This window comes from Pelodiscus sinensis, chromosome 26, assembly GCF_049634645.1.
Source record: "Pelodiscus sinensis isolate JC-2024 chromosome 26, ASM4963464v1, whole genome shotgun sequence".
In the NCBI taxonomy this organism is placed as follows: Eukaryota; Metazoa; Chordata; order Testudines; family Trionychidae; genus Pelodiscus; species Pelodiscus sinensis.
In genome coordinates, this window is record NC_134736.1 from 19,515,139 (window position 1) to 19,531,797 (window position 16,659).

The window sequence follows — 16,659 nt, forward strand, 5'->3', positions numbered from 1 at the left end:
ACCAAACATTAAAACCAAGCTCTTCTGGGGTGGTCGTTAGAACTACTGTAGATTGTATTTTAAAAATCCATGACTGTGTCTACTGTCACTGCCAGCTTCAATGGTGGGTGGAGGGATGAACAGCCAAAATGACTTGGCCAGGCTGCTTTAGCAGTGCAGTTCTGGCACTCTGGTGGGAGCATGCCAGTGTCAGACCGTACCCAGGGAATGAATTTGGCATTTCAGGACTAGCTAACTTGGAATGTGTTTTGGAAACAATTAGAACATAAACACACCCATGGCTCAGACATGAACACACCAGGTGCTTCAAACAGCTGCAGCCTGAAGAGATGCACGCACATCAGCCTGAGGAGTCCTTACATCACTCTTATCCCCTTCCCTCCACAACGATTTGCAGAGGCTGAGTACATTGTGAACACTCTGAGACAGGTGTAAGGGGGGGAGGGAGAATACTCCTCCCTCAATAGCAGTGAGCAGCAGTTCTGTATAGTCCTTTCCTTCAAAGATTAACTATGAACTGGAGTTGTAGGTGTGTAGGAATGGGAGAGGGGAAAACACCCCTTGGGTTTGACAAAGGCAAGGAGGGAGAGATCCCCAAAACCCATGAATAAAGAAAAGAAACGATCTGGAAGTTAAAGTGTTTATTGATGTGTTTAAACTTTGTACATTCCCCACAGACCACATTAAGGAGTTTGCAGGTTAAGTTAAATCTGTGCATAGTGGGAAGACATATGGAAGGGGGGAAGAAAACAAAGTCACAGGAAAATAGAAAAAATACACCACAGGTTACCAGAACCTCCAGATTTAAAAAAAGCCATGAGCATTAACATCAACTATACAAGCATTAGAGACATGATGGTGAGGTTCTCCTCAGGGTTTATGCATCCAGTTTTGTGTAAAATAGGCAGTATCCTTTACTACATCTCCTGCACATCCAACTTGAAATAAAATTCCATGGTCTTCAGCTCCCCAGCTGCTTGATTATTGCAAGGCTTGGGCATTCTCTGAGCATGCATACAACTCCAGAAGAGCCCAGCATCAGCACACAGATGCAGAGCTCCAAAACCTCCATTTGGAGACTACTTACCATGTGGTAGGGGGGCAGGGCAGGCTAGAAAAATGACAAAGTAGCAGCAACAGGGAGCTGCTAATGCCAGATGGGCACTGAAGGAGGCTGGTTAGAGAATCAGAAGGAGGGATTTAAATTCAATATCAAAGACTTCCAACTGTACAGCAAGACTGAATTCAGAAGAGAAGGGGAATGTGCAGATTCTGGTACAACCATGTTCTAACATTCCACTAGAATGGCTATAAACAAACATGCGAGAAGCCTTTTAACTCCTTGCCTCCAGGGAGTCTAGATTCCTAGAAACCATACCGCTATGCAGCAGAAGTGCACGGATCATGGGCAGCAGGGGATTTTTATAAAGCTGTTCACTAACGATCTTCTCAAATTGCTTCCTTAGTTATGTTCTCATAGCTCCTAACCCTATTTAACATCTTTGCAACTTCTGGCAAAATTCTCTTTTAGAAAAAGGAATACTGCTTTATATATAAAAGCCAAAATGACCAAAGAGCCACAAGTGTCTCCTTTATACAATGTGGCTGGTACAAATGACCTTCAATATACAAGTGGTCTATCAGAAATAAAAATCAACATCTCCCATTTATATATATAGCGCTTGTATCAGACAACACAACAGAACTGGGATTTTTCGGATTAATTTTTTTAAAAAGAAAAACTACATCTCAGTCAAATATCTGCAATAGATTCATTTTTCCCATTTAAGAAGATTCATATATCATATATTGTTATATTACCATTTCTTCACCCATTTAAAAGAATGGAAATTGCAACTCTACAGTAGTAATTATAGTCTTAATGATCCAGGAGTTCTGAATGTAAGATGAAGTCCTCTTGAAGCAACTGATGGTCAGTAGTCAATCCAAAACGCTGGACCATTTTGGCCCTCTCTGCCTTGCCCCTTTGCTGGTCAGGGCTGCTGCATTTTCATATCCTTCAAATCTGCATCTGCTCCAGGTATTTGTAAGTTGGGTTCTCATAGCCATGGTTCTGCATCTTGTTCAGATGACGCTCCTCTGGGGTAAGCATTGGGTCAACCTTAGAGAGACCAATTACCAGAGTCAATGGAGTCCTCTCGTCAATTTACAGGTCTAACTTCTTTGTAACTACGGTTGTTGGAAGGGGATAGGACTATAGCTGGCAAAATGCAAACCAATACCATAGGTCAGGGCTTACTGTTCCCTAAGTGGTGTGGCAGCTGAAAAATTCAGTTTCAAGGCCACTTTCGACCTTCTGCCTGCATAAGACTAGAGAAGGATGTTTCTTTAGTCCCTTACACAGCTTGTTACAAAAGACCCTCAGATCTATGTGAAACAGATCAGCATTTTACATGCTGGGGAAGAATTAAAGCAGCTCACTTGCAGCCATGCTAAGTCAGCATTACAGCTAGGGTAAAAATCAAGTCACTCCTGCCTACCAGCTCCATGAACCTTAATGGTGGCTACATTATGTGGAGGGGGAGAGGAGGAGTTACTACAGATCAGACCTGCTTATTCTGTTGCTGAAGATTTAGACTTGAAAGCTCATTTAACACCAAATCCCATCTTCAGATAGACAAGGATGACTAATTGCATTTTTTGTGATTAGTGAATACAACTGGTAAGTGGCAGATCCCAGCAGGCCACCCTTATGTATTATCCTGAAGGTTTTTTCCATTAGCCACAACCCTGTAGGTGCTGAGATGCTTAAGTCTGAGAATATTGCACAAACTGCTGTCAGCATTATAAGCTGACTCAATGCTAATCATTACCCTGCTCAGTTAGTACAGCAGGAGCTCTGTCTCACCTCCACAATCCCATGGCTGATGGTCCCATACTGCCTCTTCCTCAGCATCACCAAGCTGATGACTATGACTGTGGCTATGGCAACTGCAATCACCAAGAGACCGATGAGGGCGCTGCTGCTTAAACTGAAGTCCTCATGAAGGGAATTCTCATTATCCTGTAGAGAAAGAGCAGGGAATAGAGAAGAAGATACTTAAATGGAACCCGAGGAGGTAGCCACCAGCAACTCTCTGTGATATGGAGACATGAGTGATTATGCTTGGCAGCATGAATATTTAACATCTCCCTGCCTGGCAAAAAGGGAATTGAACTCAAATGGTTTCCCACAAGATGCTGACCCATACGGTACGAACAACAAAAAACATCAGTGTCATTCCTCTTTACTGGTAGCATCTTAGAATTGTAGTTCTAGGGAAGACGTCAGAACAATGCCACTCCCTGCAAGGCATCAGCAGGGTCTCAAAATAAGTGGGTACACAAACACCAAACATTGAAATTCATTTTAGAATTCACTAACGGCTAGTCCCTTTGAGTGGCCACATACATACCGGCTCATCCACCAGTCCACCGACTCGCTCTGCATTGAAAATCATTTCCTTCACATCAAGGGTTTCATCAATTACCTGAAAACAGTCATGAAGGCGTTTTATACAAGGAGCCACGAACAATAGGTACAGGATTGCGGGGTTGGAGAAAAGACCTTTACTGCCCAATACAGCAGAATGCTTCTGCTGGGTCAACAGCCACTCAACTCTGCTAGTTCACCACCACCGTCTTGCACTCTCATGGGAAGGAGATAGCCATCAGCCACTTATAGCCACTGTGCTAGTGCCACAACATTCAGGAACAGTTAACTGAGGCCAAGCTGAGAAGACCCCAAGGGCCTTAGTTCATTCAGCTGCAGGCATTTGCTTTGGGCTCAAAGGCTGTGTTACATCAATCTATCCCCTGGCTTTAAAATGAATTTAGAAGTTGAACCTGCAGTGTTAATTTTATCCATGAAGGAGGGCAAGGTGACTGCAACTAGAATTCATCTCATTCATTCCACTTGAGACAAAATCAATACTAATGGCAAACAAGGTATCCACTGAGTCACTGTAACTGGCTTTCAGTTTTAATGTGCAATAAAGCCCATTACTTCACTCAAAAAAGTTATCAAAAGCAGCTTGGTTTTATTACAGCAGTGGAGCACAACAGCACGTAGTACATTTGATGTGGTCGTAAGGCAGTTGCCTAACAAAGGTGAGCCTTTCATTGTCTATCAAAGAGCTCTGTTTTCTATCTAGGGAAGCTACTTCTCAACAAGATACTTCAACAAGTTATTCTACATCTGGAGATCTGGATCTCTCTTCCCTTGACCTCCCACACTTCCAAAGCTGAACAGGCTTAGGAATCTAGGTTAGTCAGAAAACCACAACTCCCCTGCACCATATGGATAATGAGTACACTGACATTCAGCAAGTAGGAAAAAGGCACGGAAATAAGCCACTAATGTTAGTCTCCAAAATATGTTTTGCTTTAGAAAATACAGGCAGGGGGCTTACCACATTGTCATCCACTTTGTTCTTGCTATTAATCACTTTCTCTTCAGCTCCGATGAGTCCATCTAGATCAGCTATTCCAGAACCTACACCAGAACGGTTAAGTATTACATTAGATATAGGCAGACACCACTCATCAGACCTCAATGGCAACGAGGAAGGACTGCCTACTCTCTGCAGTGCTATTACTGCTAGTGGAATTCATTGCACTGGTTGCCATTTACCAGTCCCTCTAGATTCTGCTTCAGAGAGGGAGCTCGTGCTAAGCACCAATGAAAGATGGGGGTTTCCTTGTTGATGACAATAATGGGTGGATGTGGCAGGAACAAAGAGGATGCACAAAAAGGTGTGCTGTGTAAATCCACAACTATTCTGCTATCAAGAGCTGTTATGAACAACAAAAAAAGGATTATGGGAACATCTCTGGATCAGCATGACTCCAGAAAGGCAGAACATGCCCTCCTCTTCACTAATCAGTGCACAGGAAGCCCTTTACATAACAGCCAAGTCAATCAAGCACATCAGCAAATGCCCCAGTAACGGGAGTTGCAAGGCCACCCAGCACAGCAAAGTAATGAGCTGCTGTCCCATCACTGGCACAGGCAAAATAGCAATCAATCCCAGAGAAACAGAGGAGAGAATGATAAGCCAGGCCTTGTATCAGAATACCACTCATCTATGACTAGGCAGAAATCTAGTGTGAGCTGCAAAGGAGAGCGTCTACTAACCAGAGGCTGTTCTGCGTAAACAGTTTGATCTCAACTTTTATAAATAGATCAATCTAGAACAGGATGATACAACACTACTTAGGTCTACAGCTAAAAACCTGAGAGATGATGAGCATCAAGTATCAGAGTGTGCAAAAGAGGTGTCCTTCAGAACACCTATGACAAAATAAAGTGGACAATGGGACCACAACCAAAACTCAGCTGAGTCTCCAGCTTCAGAGGGACATGGGGAAAATACAACATACCGCACAGAATACTTCTAATTGAACTAACACCTCTCAGCCAAGCTACAAGCACAGCAACTGCAAGTGCACTGTTTCAGCTGCTACTGGAACTGTTGCAAGGTCTCTAAAGAGGAGGAAAGGAGTTGGCTCCAGGACAAGCGTTCAGAGAGACAGCTTTTACTGCTTGAAAATGCCAACTAAACTAATGTTTCACTCCGGTTCCTCCAGGAAGGAGTGTTTGGGGTTTTATTGCATCCTCTTCCCCATTAGCTTTTTTGGAGACATTCAAATTCTAGACACAGCCTCCTGTCTAGCTTCCCAAGGCTGCATATGTGAGTTATGTTACTGCGAAAGTCAATAGTTTAGAGTTTCTGGATCGATTAAGGATGTTAAATCCAGATTATTCAACTAAATCAAATAATCGATGTAATTTGCATCGACTATTCGATTAATCGCTATGGGTACATCTGCCTTTGAAAATGTACCAAGAGCCCTGCTGGCTTTTGCTACATTTCAAAAGCAAACCTCTGACAGGGGCACGGAGCCAGTGGGAGACTGAGTCCCCAGCTTGCTCCAGGGCTCCCCAAAGCGTTTCTGCTTTTGAAATGCAGCAAGGGCTCCATTCTCGCTACATTACAAGGTGGAGGCGCTGCCAGTTCCCTGCTGCGCCCCTACCCCTTCCTCCCACAGACAGTGCTAGGAGGAACCAGCTGTAAGCCAGCTTCCCCCAGCACTGGATCCCACTCTCCCCCGCATTGCTGCCTCTCTCTGACAGAGGCAGCGGGGGGAGGGAGGAGGAAGCGACTAGCCGCTTACATCCCTAGGAGAGACTAACTATAAGCATTTACAGAGAACCAGAAGTAAAATTATTAGATTACATGTATCCCTGGAAAAAACAGCAGCTTTTTATAGAATATCCTGAGAGAAGGAGAACGCAGGAACTGATTCTGTCATTGAAGTCCGTGGGAGCTTTGTTGTGTACTTAAATGGGAACAACATTTGTTTTGCTTACTACAATCAATCTGAAAGTACAATGTCCAGATTCAGTCAGATGCCAAATGTTGAAGACCATAACTAGAGCAAATTTTGAATAAAAAAAACCTAGGGAAGCAAATGGGATCACTTCCAGCTTGCTACACGAGCACCACCAAACAGAAGGCAAGTCTTGTAATGTTTAGATCTTAGGGTACGTCTAGACTACCGCGTTTTGTCGACGGAAGTTTTGTCGACAGATACTGTCGACAAAACTTCCGTCGACAATTTGCGTCCAGACACATGGAGTTCTGTCGACAAAGCAAGCCGCTTTGTCGACAGAACTCCGTAGTCTGGACGCAACGTTACAGGCAATAACACCTTCTGTCGACAGAACTCTGTCGACAGAAGGTGTTTTGCCTCGTAAAATGAGGTATACCAGTGTCGACAAAACCGCGGAGTTATGTCGACAGAACTCCGCGGTAGTGTAGACGCTGGTATTGTTTTGTCAACAAAAGTCCACTTTTGTCGACAAAACTAGGTAGTCTAGACACACCCTTAGAGGAAGCACACACAGACTATTAGACGAGACAGAGCTGATTCTATAGCATTTAATAAAGCACTTGACAAACTTGCTTTGTGTCAGGTCATTTTGCTTACAGCCCAGTCCATCCCCTTTCAGCCAGAGTCCTTTCGGTACATGAATTAAGCAACAGCTAGCAATGCTAGTATACCTATTAGCAGAAATGGATGAAGAGTGAGAACTAGCATAGTACAAAAGAAATACCAGATGTAAAAAGGAAAGATGGAAAGGAGACCATACAGGCAAAAGTGAATGAATGAACGTGTGCACAATACTAGATCCCACTAGATAAATGCCTTGTTGCATATTGTTGGAGTGTCAGAATGAACCCACACTCACTCCAGGATTAGTGTGGTCACCAGGTAGAAGGAACAACAGACACCACATTACATGCAACAGACTCTGCATTTGGATTTGCATTCTGTGCTGTTAAATTTCTTTGGACTAGTACTAAACATTTCTCAGGATAAAATGGTGTGAACTGCTATACAATTCCCAAGGGGATTGCTAAAGCTGAATTACATTTTGGGGCAAAGTAACAACTATGTACTCCTAGAATTCCTCTGAAAGGTTGGCAAAGGTCACAGATGCAGTCAAACTAGCCTGTTTCTTTAGCAAAATGGAGCACAGATAAGTCAGCCCTGCACATCTACATGGAGAGAAGGAAAGTGACAATAAGGTGAGATTGTGAAACTAAAAATTAAGCTATCAAACACTGAAAACGTAGAGTGATGGGAGACACTGAGGGAGCAGCTTAGAACCAACCTTTTTTCATTGGATGGTACAAATCCGGCTGAGGATCTAGCAGGAGGGAAAACAAAAACAAAAATAGCAGAAAAAGGAGATTAAGAGAGAAAGGAAAAAAAGGTTTATGCGTGATTTCTGACGAACCCTGGATAAAGCTTTTATTGTACAGCTGTGTTATAGCTTAGTCTGTTCACTTCATTTAAAAAAAATATTTAAAAAGCTACACAAATGCCAGCTGTCAGCACTCTTTGATTAAAAAGAATCCCCCAAAGCCCTGCAGCAGTTTTTAGCAATGAAGTTTAATGTTACACTGGAACATTTTAGTTAGAGACAGAGGGAATGAAATCCAAAAACAATGGGTGGGAAGAGGAAAAGCAAGCACTCTGCAAAGTGCAATTAATACAACTCTAGAAATGGCCAACAGTATCAAAATTAAGGACAAATTAAGATGGATATTAGGGATTACAGATTACTAACTGTGCTGGCTCTCTCCCAAACTAGCAGAGCATCTGCTTAGGTTTTACATCATACAGGCAGCTTTGACAGTGCTCTCATGGGTAGTTCTGTATTTCTGTGGCAACTGCTTCAGACTTCAACATCCACAAGGGGATAGAGCACCCTATACTGCATGGGTTTTGATGTCTGTTTAACTGAATGTGTCCTGGTTCCCTAAAATAAGTACACACTTTTGACTCTACATACCTTCATTTCCGGGCGAGGCTGGGAAGGTCTTCACTTGGAATGGCCGGAAGGGTTTTCCCTCCTGGAGGGGTATCTCTTCTTCACTTTCTTCAGAGCTGACTCGGACATCTACCTGGGACTCGGAGATGGAGGATGTGAACTGGTCCATGTCAGCACGCTGCTCCTGAAGCAGTTCATCTGAAAGGGTGAATACGCAGTCAGGGAATATAGGATGAAGAAACTACTTCTTATATTGTACGCAGTTGCTAGAATGCCTCATTTCTTCCCTGAAGGAAAATTTCTGCTCCTCGCAGAATGCAGTGGTACTAGCTGGTGGGGCTACAGGAACAAAGACAGAGATCCTGCTTTGCAGAGGGTCTGCAACAAGAATATATGTAGTGGGAAACTAAGTTGAACCAAACTGAATACTTCCTAGCTTCTCTAAGAATCTGAGTCATCTGTATGGAAAAGCGATCTCCTGCTAGCCCTACAGAAAGCTCCTACTATTTTGAGAATGTGCTGCGTAGCTGGTCCTTAAGGAAGCTACAACACACCAGAATTAGGATTATAGCTCTGTCAGCTAATAGTTTGTTCTTTAAACCTTGCCTATTTCTCTGTTTCAACATCTTGCATTGGGGGAGAATTCTAATCCTTAAGCACGGTCTACCTTGATTCTCATATTTCTACCTATCAGTGTCATAGCTAAGTGCTTATGAAAGTGGTAGACACTGAATAAAAGAGACGGACTACAAATAGACTGAATTGGCTGGGGGAACATGATCCTTTAAATGTAGTTATGGGGCAGCAGGGGATGCTTGGATCTTCATATGTGCTGTCATCCATCCACGACTTGTATTTACTCTGAAGGATCCTCATGGGCTGTCAAAAACACTGGCTAGAGGTGGTGGTACAGCGTGAGCCAAGAGAAGTTTGAGCTAGGTGATATATAGTGGGGTTTGACACGCCAATATAGGGCACGGATCTGCTTGTATTCGTTTTGACTTCCTTTTTACCCAAGGGCAGGGAAGAAAGAGGACTTGGGAGTTACTGTGAAATTTTTGCAGACTTTTATAACTTCACAGTTTAAAGCCAGAAGGGACCTTTACAACAGCTGTTCTCCTACACAGCACAAACCAGAGGAATTTATACCCTTCAGTTCCTGCATCAAGTCAAATCACTTGTGGTTAAGCTAGAGAATCTCAAACAATGATCTTTCTGGGGTATACCTGACACTAAGAAATTTGGGCTTGGTGTATATATTTCAGCTGCCCTAATATATCAGCACAGGCCTAGAAAGCTACTAACCAATCTCATCCTGGATTTCTTCGGCCACATATGGTACCTTGCAGAGCAGAGAGAGGCTTTGATTCATCCTCTCCTCAATCACATGGAGATGTGTCATCACCTGCCAACACACAAGGGCCAATTTAAGAGCCATCAAAGGTAATGCATCTGAGTCCATCAAGTAAGATATTCCAAATGTAGCACCAGCTTGTATCATGGACCACAAAGCAACAAACAAGATATCTGCAAACTACTGTAGGACGTGAGATTCCTCCCTGGCTCCTGTTGCAATCAGTCTTGCCCCAGAAGCACACACATTAATGCTTATCATCTATATTAATCACACTCAATGTTTCATGTGATGGGAGAATTTAGTAAGTAAAGTGAAAACTACTTCTCAGGCAGTGGAGACTAAGTGGGCCTAGCTGCACAAGGCAGGGCATATTTTCCCATGGACTGCACCTGAATGCAGAACTAAAGGATATAAAGAACCTTTGTAAGTCAAAAAAAGGCATCATTTGGCAAGACAATGCTGAGTCTACACACAGCTTCTAGGCAGAACAGGGTTTGCCACTCTGCTGCTTTACAAGTCACAAAATTGCCAGAGTTTATACTCGTAGTGAAATTATGGGCTCCCCCCATCAGCCACATAGACGACCTATTAGTAAGTGTAAGTTCAGATACAGCACATATAGCTCAATTTTCAAATAAAGGCATCTATACTGGAATACGGGGCATCAGAACTGGCCATTTTATGTATTTCTCTAATACGCATCTATATGCAGCACTTCATTTGAAAACTGGGTCACACTGTACACATAGCCTCAACTCACCCATTAGCTCTTGTTACTCTTAAATTTAACTCCAGACTTGACCCACAGAAGGTGCTACATGATCAGGGATCATAGAGACTAGAGAAGCCAAATGTTGAAGGAAAAATTAATGAGTTGAATGGACCTGCTTTTGCAAACAGGTGAGTGCTAACAGGGATTTTAGAGAGGGAATTCTCCAGTAAAAGGAGAAGCAGATGCAGGACTCTTGAGGGAAATGTGTTTTGTTATTGGGGCTCTCTTACTGTGTGCTGAGTTAGTGTTTGTGAGTGAGGGTTGGTGTGTGTTCTTTTTTTGTTTTGTTTGTTTTTTCCCGTGTTTGAGAGTGAGGCTTTTTTTTTTCTTTTTTTTCCCCCACTTCCTCTTTGCCCTCCCCGTCCCCTTCATGGAGTGTGTGCTGTGACTGGCAGGTGGAAACTGTTGGCTTCTAATTAAAGTTTGAATACTAGAAGCCTCTGCTGATTGGCTGAGCCTTGGTAGGGGGAAGGACTTTCAAGCACTCCCGGGCTTTTTAAGGCAGTGGGCAAGCAACCAAGGTACTTGCGAACAGGTGAGTGCTAACAGGGAGTTTAGAGAGGGAGTTGGGAAGGGTGGGAGGTTCTCTTGCCTTTCTTTTTAAATCCCTTCTCCCAGACAGCAGCGATGGATGGTGATGGGTCTCCTGTTGTTACCTGCACAGCGTGTGCCATGTTTGTCTTCCTCCCGGAAGAAAGAACAGATTTCATCTGAACAAAGTGCAATATGGTTGACATTTTGGAAAAAAAAGTTAGAGGACTGGAGACCCTACGCTCGATCAGAGAAGATGAAGACTTCCTCAATAGAAGGCAGCATTTAATCCTTCAAGCACGGCAGGCGGAGGAGCCAGAGAGGGCAGTACGGGACCAGGAAGAGAACTGGCAGCATGTAACTTCTCGAAGGGGAAAAAGGCCAGCATGGGAATCCCCCAATGCTATAGAGGTAAGTAATCACTTTCAGGCTCTCTCCACAGGCTCTACAGCGCTGAATGCTTTGGAAGGGACCTCACAAGGAAGAAACCGGAAGGGAACACCATCTACTGGAAGGCATGGGATGCGTAGTCCTAGAGATGGGGGTTCCACGGCCACCACCCCCAAAAGAAAACGACAGGTGGTGATGGTTGGGGACTCCCTCCTAAGAGGGACTGAGCCATCCATTTGCCGCCCAGACCTGGAATCTCGAGAGGTGTGCTGCTTACCAGGAGCTCGCATTCAGGATGTGACTGAGAGGCTTACAAAACTGATCAAACCTTCGGATCGCTACCCGTTCCTGCTTCTCCATGTGGGAACTAATGATACAGCCAAGAATGACCGTGAGCAGGTTATTGCACATTATGTAGCGCTGGGAAAAAGGATCCAAGAATTCGGAGCGCAAGTGGTGTTCTCGTCCATCCTCCCTGTTGAAGGGAAAGGACTGGGCAGGGATCGTCGAATTGAGGACGTAAATGCGTGGTTGCGCAGGTGGTGTCGCACAGAGGGCTTTGGTTTCTTCAACCATGGGACTCTGTTCCGGGCACAAGGATTGTTAGGAAGAGATGAGATCCACCTAATGAAGAGAGGAAGGAGCATCTTTGCGGGCAGGCTTGCAAACCTAGTGAGGAGGGCTTTAAACTAGGTTCGTCGGGGGACGGTGACCAAAACCCTGAAGGGAGTGGGGAAGTCAGATACCGGGAAGAAATGCAGAGAGGAAGGAGCAAGAAAGGAGGACCCCTGTCTCGAATGGAGAAGATAGGGCGATCAACTGGTTACCTGAGGAATTTGTACACTAATTCAAGAAGCCTGGGCAACAAACAGGAAGAACTGGAGGCCCTGGCCCAGTCCAAGAAATATGATTTAATTGGGATAACAGAGACTTGGTGGGATGACTCGCATGACTGTAGCGCTGTCATGGAAGGGTATAGACTGTACAGGAAGAACAGGCAGGGGAGAAAAGGAGGAGTTGCACTATATGTAAGATAGCACTATGATTGCTCTGAACTCCAGTATAAAGAGGGAGCAAAACCTGTTGAGAGTCTATGGGTTAAGTTTAAAGGAGCAAACAACAGCACTGAATCAGGTGGATGAGGTAGACGAGGCTTTCTTCGGACAGCTGAGAGAAGCTTCTAGATCGCAGGCCCTGGTTCTTGTGGGGGACTTTAATCACCATGACATCTGTTGGGAAACCAATATGACAGTACACAGGCAATCCAGGAAGTTTTTGGAGAATGTTGGGGATAACTTCTTGGTACAAGTGCTGAAGGAGCCGACCAGGGGCTGTGCGCAGCTTGACCTTCTGCTCACAAATAGGGAGGAACCAATAGGGGAAGTAGAGGTGGGTGACAACCTGGGAAGCAGTGATCATGAGATGGTAGATTTCAGGATCCTGACCAAAGGAAGAAAAGAGAGCAGTAAAATACACACCTTGGACATCAAAAAAAGCAGATTTTGACTCCCTCAGAGACCTGATGGGCAGAATCCCCTGGGATGCTAACATGAAGGGGAAAGGAGTCCACGACAGCTGGGAGTATTTTAAAGAAGCCTTATTGAAGGCACAGAAAGAAACCATCCCAACGCGTAGCAAGAGAGGCAAACATGGGAGGAGACCGGATTGGCTTACAGGGGAAATCCTTGATGAACTTAATCACAAAAAGGAAGCTTACAAAAAGTGGAAACTGGGACAATGACCAGGGAGGGTTTTAAATGTACAGCTCGAGAATGCCGGGGGATTATCAGGAAGGCGAAAGTGCAACTGGAATTGCAACTGGCTAAGGATGTGAAGGATAACAAGGTTTCTACAGGCATGTTAACAAGAAGAAGGTGATCAGAGAGGGTGTGCGGCCCCTAATGGATGAAGGAGGTAACCTAGTAACAGATGATGTGGGGAAAGCTGAAGTACTCAATGCTTTCTTTGCCTCTGTATTCACGGACAAGGTGGGCTCCCGGACTAATGCACTAAGTGATGCAAGATGGGATGAAGGTGGACAGCCCTTGGAGGGTAAAGAACAGGTTAGGAACTATTTAGAAAAGCTAAACTTACACAAATCCATGAGTCCGGACTTAATGCATCCGAGGGTACTGAAGGAGTTGGCAAATGTCATTGAGGAGCCTTTGGCCATTATCTTTGAAAAGTCGTGGAGATTGGGAGAAATCCCGGATGACTGGAAAAAGGCAAATGTAGTGCCCATCTTCAAAAAAGGGAAGAAGGACGATCCAGGGAACTATAAGCCGGTCAGTCTTACCTCGGTCCCTGGAAAAATCATGGAAGGGATCCTTAAGGAATCCATTTTGAGGCACTTGGAAGAGAGGAAAGTGATTAGGAATAGTCAGCATGGATTCACAAAGGGCAAGTCGTGCCTGACCAATCTGATTAGCTTCTATGATGAGGTAACTGGCTCTGTGGACGTGGGAAAGTCAGTGGATGTGATATATCTTGACTTTAGCAAGGCTTTTGATACGGTCTCCCACAATATTCTTGCGAGCAAGTTAAGGGATTGTGGATTGGATAAATGAATGGTAAGATGGATAGAAAGATGGCTAGAAGGCCGGGCCCAGCGGGTAGTGATCAAGGGCTCGATGTCAGGATGGTGGTCGGTTTCTAGTGGAGTGCCCCAAGGTTCGGTTCTAGGACAGGTTTTGTTCAACATCTTTATTAATGATTTGGATGAGGGGATGGATTGCATTCTCAGCAAGTTTGCGGATGACGCTAAACTAAGGGGAGAGGTAGATACACTTGAGGGCAGAGACAGGGTCCAGAGTGACAGACAAATTGGAGGACTGGGCCACAAGAAATCTGATGAGGTTCAACAAGGACAAGTGCAGAGTCCTGCACTTGGGACGGAAGAATCCCAAGCATTGTTACAGGCTGGGGACCAAACAGTTAAGTAGTTGTTCTGCAGAAAAGGACCTGGGGGTTACAGTGGATGAGATTCTGGATATGAGTCAACAGTGTGCCCTTGTAGCCAAGAAGGCTAATGGCATATTAGGTTGCATTAAGAGGAGCATTGCCAGCAGATCCAGAGATGTCATTAATCCCCTTCATTCGGCTTTGGTGAGGCCGCATCTGGAGTAATGTGTCCAGTTCTGGGCCCCCTACTACAAAAAGGATGTGGACGCACTGGAGGGGGTCCAGCGGAGGGCAACCAAAATCATTAGGGGGCTGGAGCATATGTCCTATGAGGAGAGGCTGAGGGAGTTGAGTCTGTTTAGTCTCCAGATGCGAAGATTGAAGGGGGATTTGATAGCAGCCTTCAACTTCCTGAAGGGAGGTTCCAAAGAGGATGGAGAGAGGCTGGTCTCAGTAGTGACAGATGACAGAACAAGGAGCAATGGTCTCAAGTTGTGGTGGGAGAGGTCCAGGTTGGATATTAGGAAAAACTATTTCACTAGGAGGGTAGTGAAGCACTGGAATGGGTTACCTAGGGAAGTAACGGAGTCTCCATCTCTAGAGGTGTTTAAGTGTTGGCTTGACAAAGCCCTGGCCGGGTAGATTTAGTTGGGATTGGTCCTGCCTAGAGCAGGGGGCTGGACTTGATGACCTTCTGATGTCTCTTCCAGTTCTATGATTCTATAGTCAGAAGTGAATCTGACCTTTAAAAGCAATGATGAAAGCAATTTGATTTTACATGTGGCCACCTGTCAATCAAGCAAATTATCTAAAGAACTTAAAGTGCAATGAAAAGTAAAGCGAATTCAAACTGAACGATATCACCCGCATTCCTCACATATCAATTCATTGACACTGAAACCTTCAGAATGAATTATGAGCTTTTTTTTAGCTTAAGCTTGCAGTTCTCACCACACTGTGCGGCTTTGGCAGCACAAGAATGAAGGAGTCAGGAGGCGTGTGTTTGATATAATAAACTGACTCTGAAGAGAGCAACTAGATATTCTTCACTGCCCCAGTCACCAAGTACTGTGTTTACTGTTGAATCCTATCTAGTATGTGTAAACCAAGAGACAGGGAGCAGTCTGAGGAAGAAAGATCTGAAGACAAGTTCAGTGTCCATCACAAGCACCTCAAAAATCAACATCACGTTAATGAAACCAGATCTCAAAGAACTCCTGCAAATGGAAATATGTTATTTGCATTAACCTCTGAATACTAGCAGTAGTGATTGCACTGCAATGGTAAATCCTGGTCCTAATCTCAGTCCCAAAGCCCACACTTCTCTTTGAAGTTTTGCCTTGCATTAGTATAGGACTAGGTAAGCCCCAGAACACTATTAGAGAGACTTAACGAAAGATATTGGTTTATTTTATGCCTTTGACAGCACACTGTCTCTCCAATGCAGCCTGCTGCCTTTTATTTGTGCGGACCTTTCACAGAGGTCATGGGAAATGGCAGCACGGTCCAGTGACTAGGGCACAGTACTAGGGATCACAAGGCCTGCATTCCATTTTCAGGTTTACCACAGACTTCTGGCAAGTCAGTTTACCAATCTCTGCCTATTTTTCTTCCCACACATGATTGGATGAGACAAGTGGAAGGGACAGTCTTACTATATGCACAGTTCTGCTCTTGGTTGGGCCTTTAATGTTACTCTAACAATTTTAGAATAAAAAACTACAGAAGTTTGCTAGAGGCTGAGGGATGAATATATCTGAAACTACCTAACAGTTAAACTGCCAGGTACAGTGGCTGGCGCATGGATAAACCACAGACTATTCTAGGATGCTATCTGAACATGAAGTAGTTAACATTCAGGTAGGTGCTAAGGAAAGCTGTAAGAAGAGTATCACTAGCAACAATCAGCATGTGTTCAAATTGGGAAATGAGAGTTCCTCTTCAGTGCACAAAGATGTCAAGCTGCTAAGGTACTCAGCTACTTAGCCAATTAGCATGGAGTTAGGACAGATTCTGTGGAAAGCTATTCTAGAGAGTCTCCAAGTATCACTCCAGGAATAACAATGGCTCCTTGACAGAAACATTCTTTGGTACCTGAGATTTCATCTGTGCAGCCTTTTCTGGGTCAACTGCAAGGACATGCTGATAATGGCGGACAGTGTGCAGACGGTCCTTGTTCTCAGCGCGGACGTAACGCTTCAGGGCTTGGAGGATGCGGTGGGGCTGCAGCATTTAAGAAGAGTTAAAATTTGGTGGCACAAGGAACAGGATTCTAGCCAACAATTGCACTGAAATTCAGTATCTAAAATTGTCTATAGTCTGTTTTACGGATAGGCAGAACATTCTTCTAATCTGTCAGCTAAT

At 44.3% G+C, this 16,659-nt stretch overlaps 1 protein-coding gene across 4 annotated transcripts in view; it reads right to left on the reverse strand.

Moving 5' to 3' along the window:
• Window positions 1–626: 626 nt before the first annotated feature.
• LOC102449109 (amyloid beta precursor like protein 2) overlaps window positions 627–16,659 on the reverse strand; it is a 120,621-nt gene continuing 104,588 nt past the window's right edge. For 2 of the 4 annotated variants that reach the window (XM_075909699.1, XM_075909697.1), the window contains 8 exons: window positions 16,390–16,518; window positions 9,650–9,749; window positions 8,366–8,542; window positions 7,682–7,717; window positions 4,413–4,495; window positions 3,417–3,491; window positions 2,870–3,025; window positions 627–2,122 (listed from right to left, as the gene is read on the reverse strand). In XM_075909699.1, coding sequence (XP_075765814.1) covers window positions 2,021–2,122; window positions 2,870–3,025; window positions 3,417–3,491; window positions 4,413–4,495; window positions 7,682–7,717; window positions 8,366–8,542; window positions 9,650–9,749; window positions 16,390–16,518 — 858 coding nt within the window. In that variant the 3' untranslated portion in view covers window positions 627–2,020. The remainder of the gene's footprint in view (window positions 2,123–2,869; window positions 3,026–3,416; window positions 3,492–4,412; window positions 4,496–7,681; window positions 7,718–8,365; window positions 8,543–9,649; window positions 9,750–16,389; window positions 16,519–16,659) is intronic. The other 2 variants (XM_075909700.1, XM_075909698.1) reach the window with 1 other exon arrangement.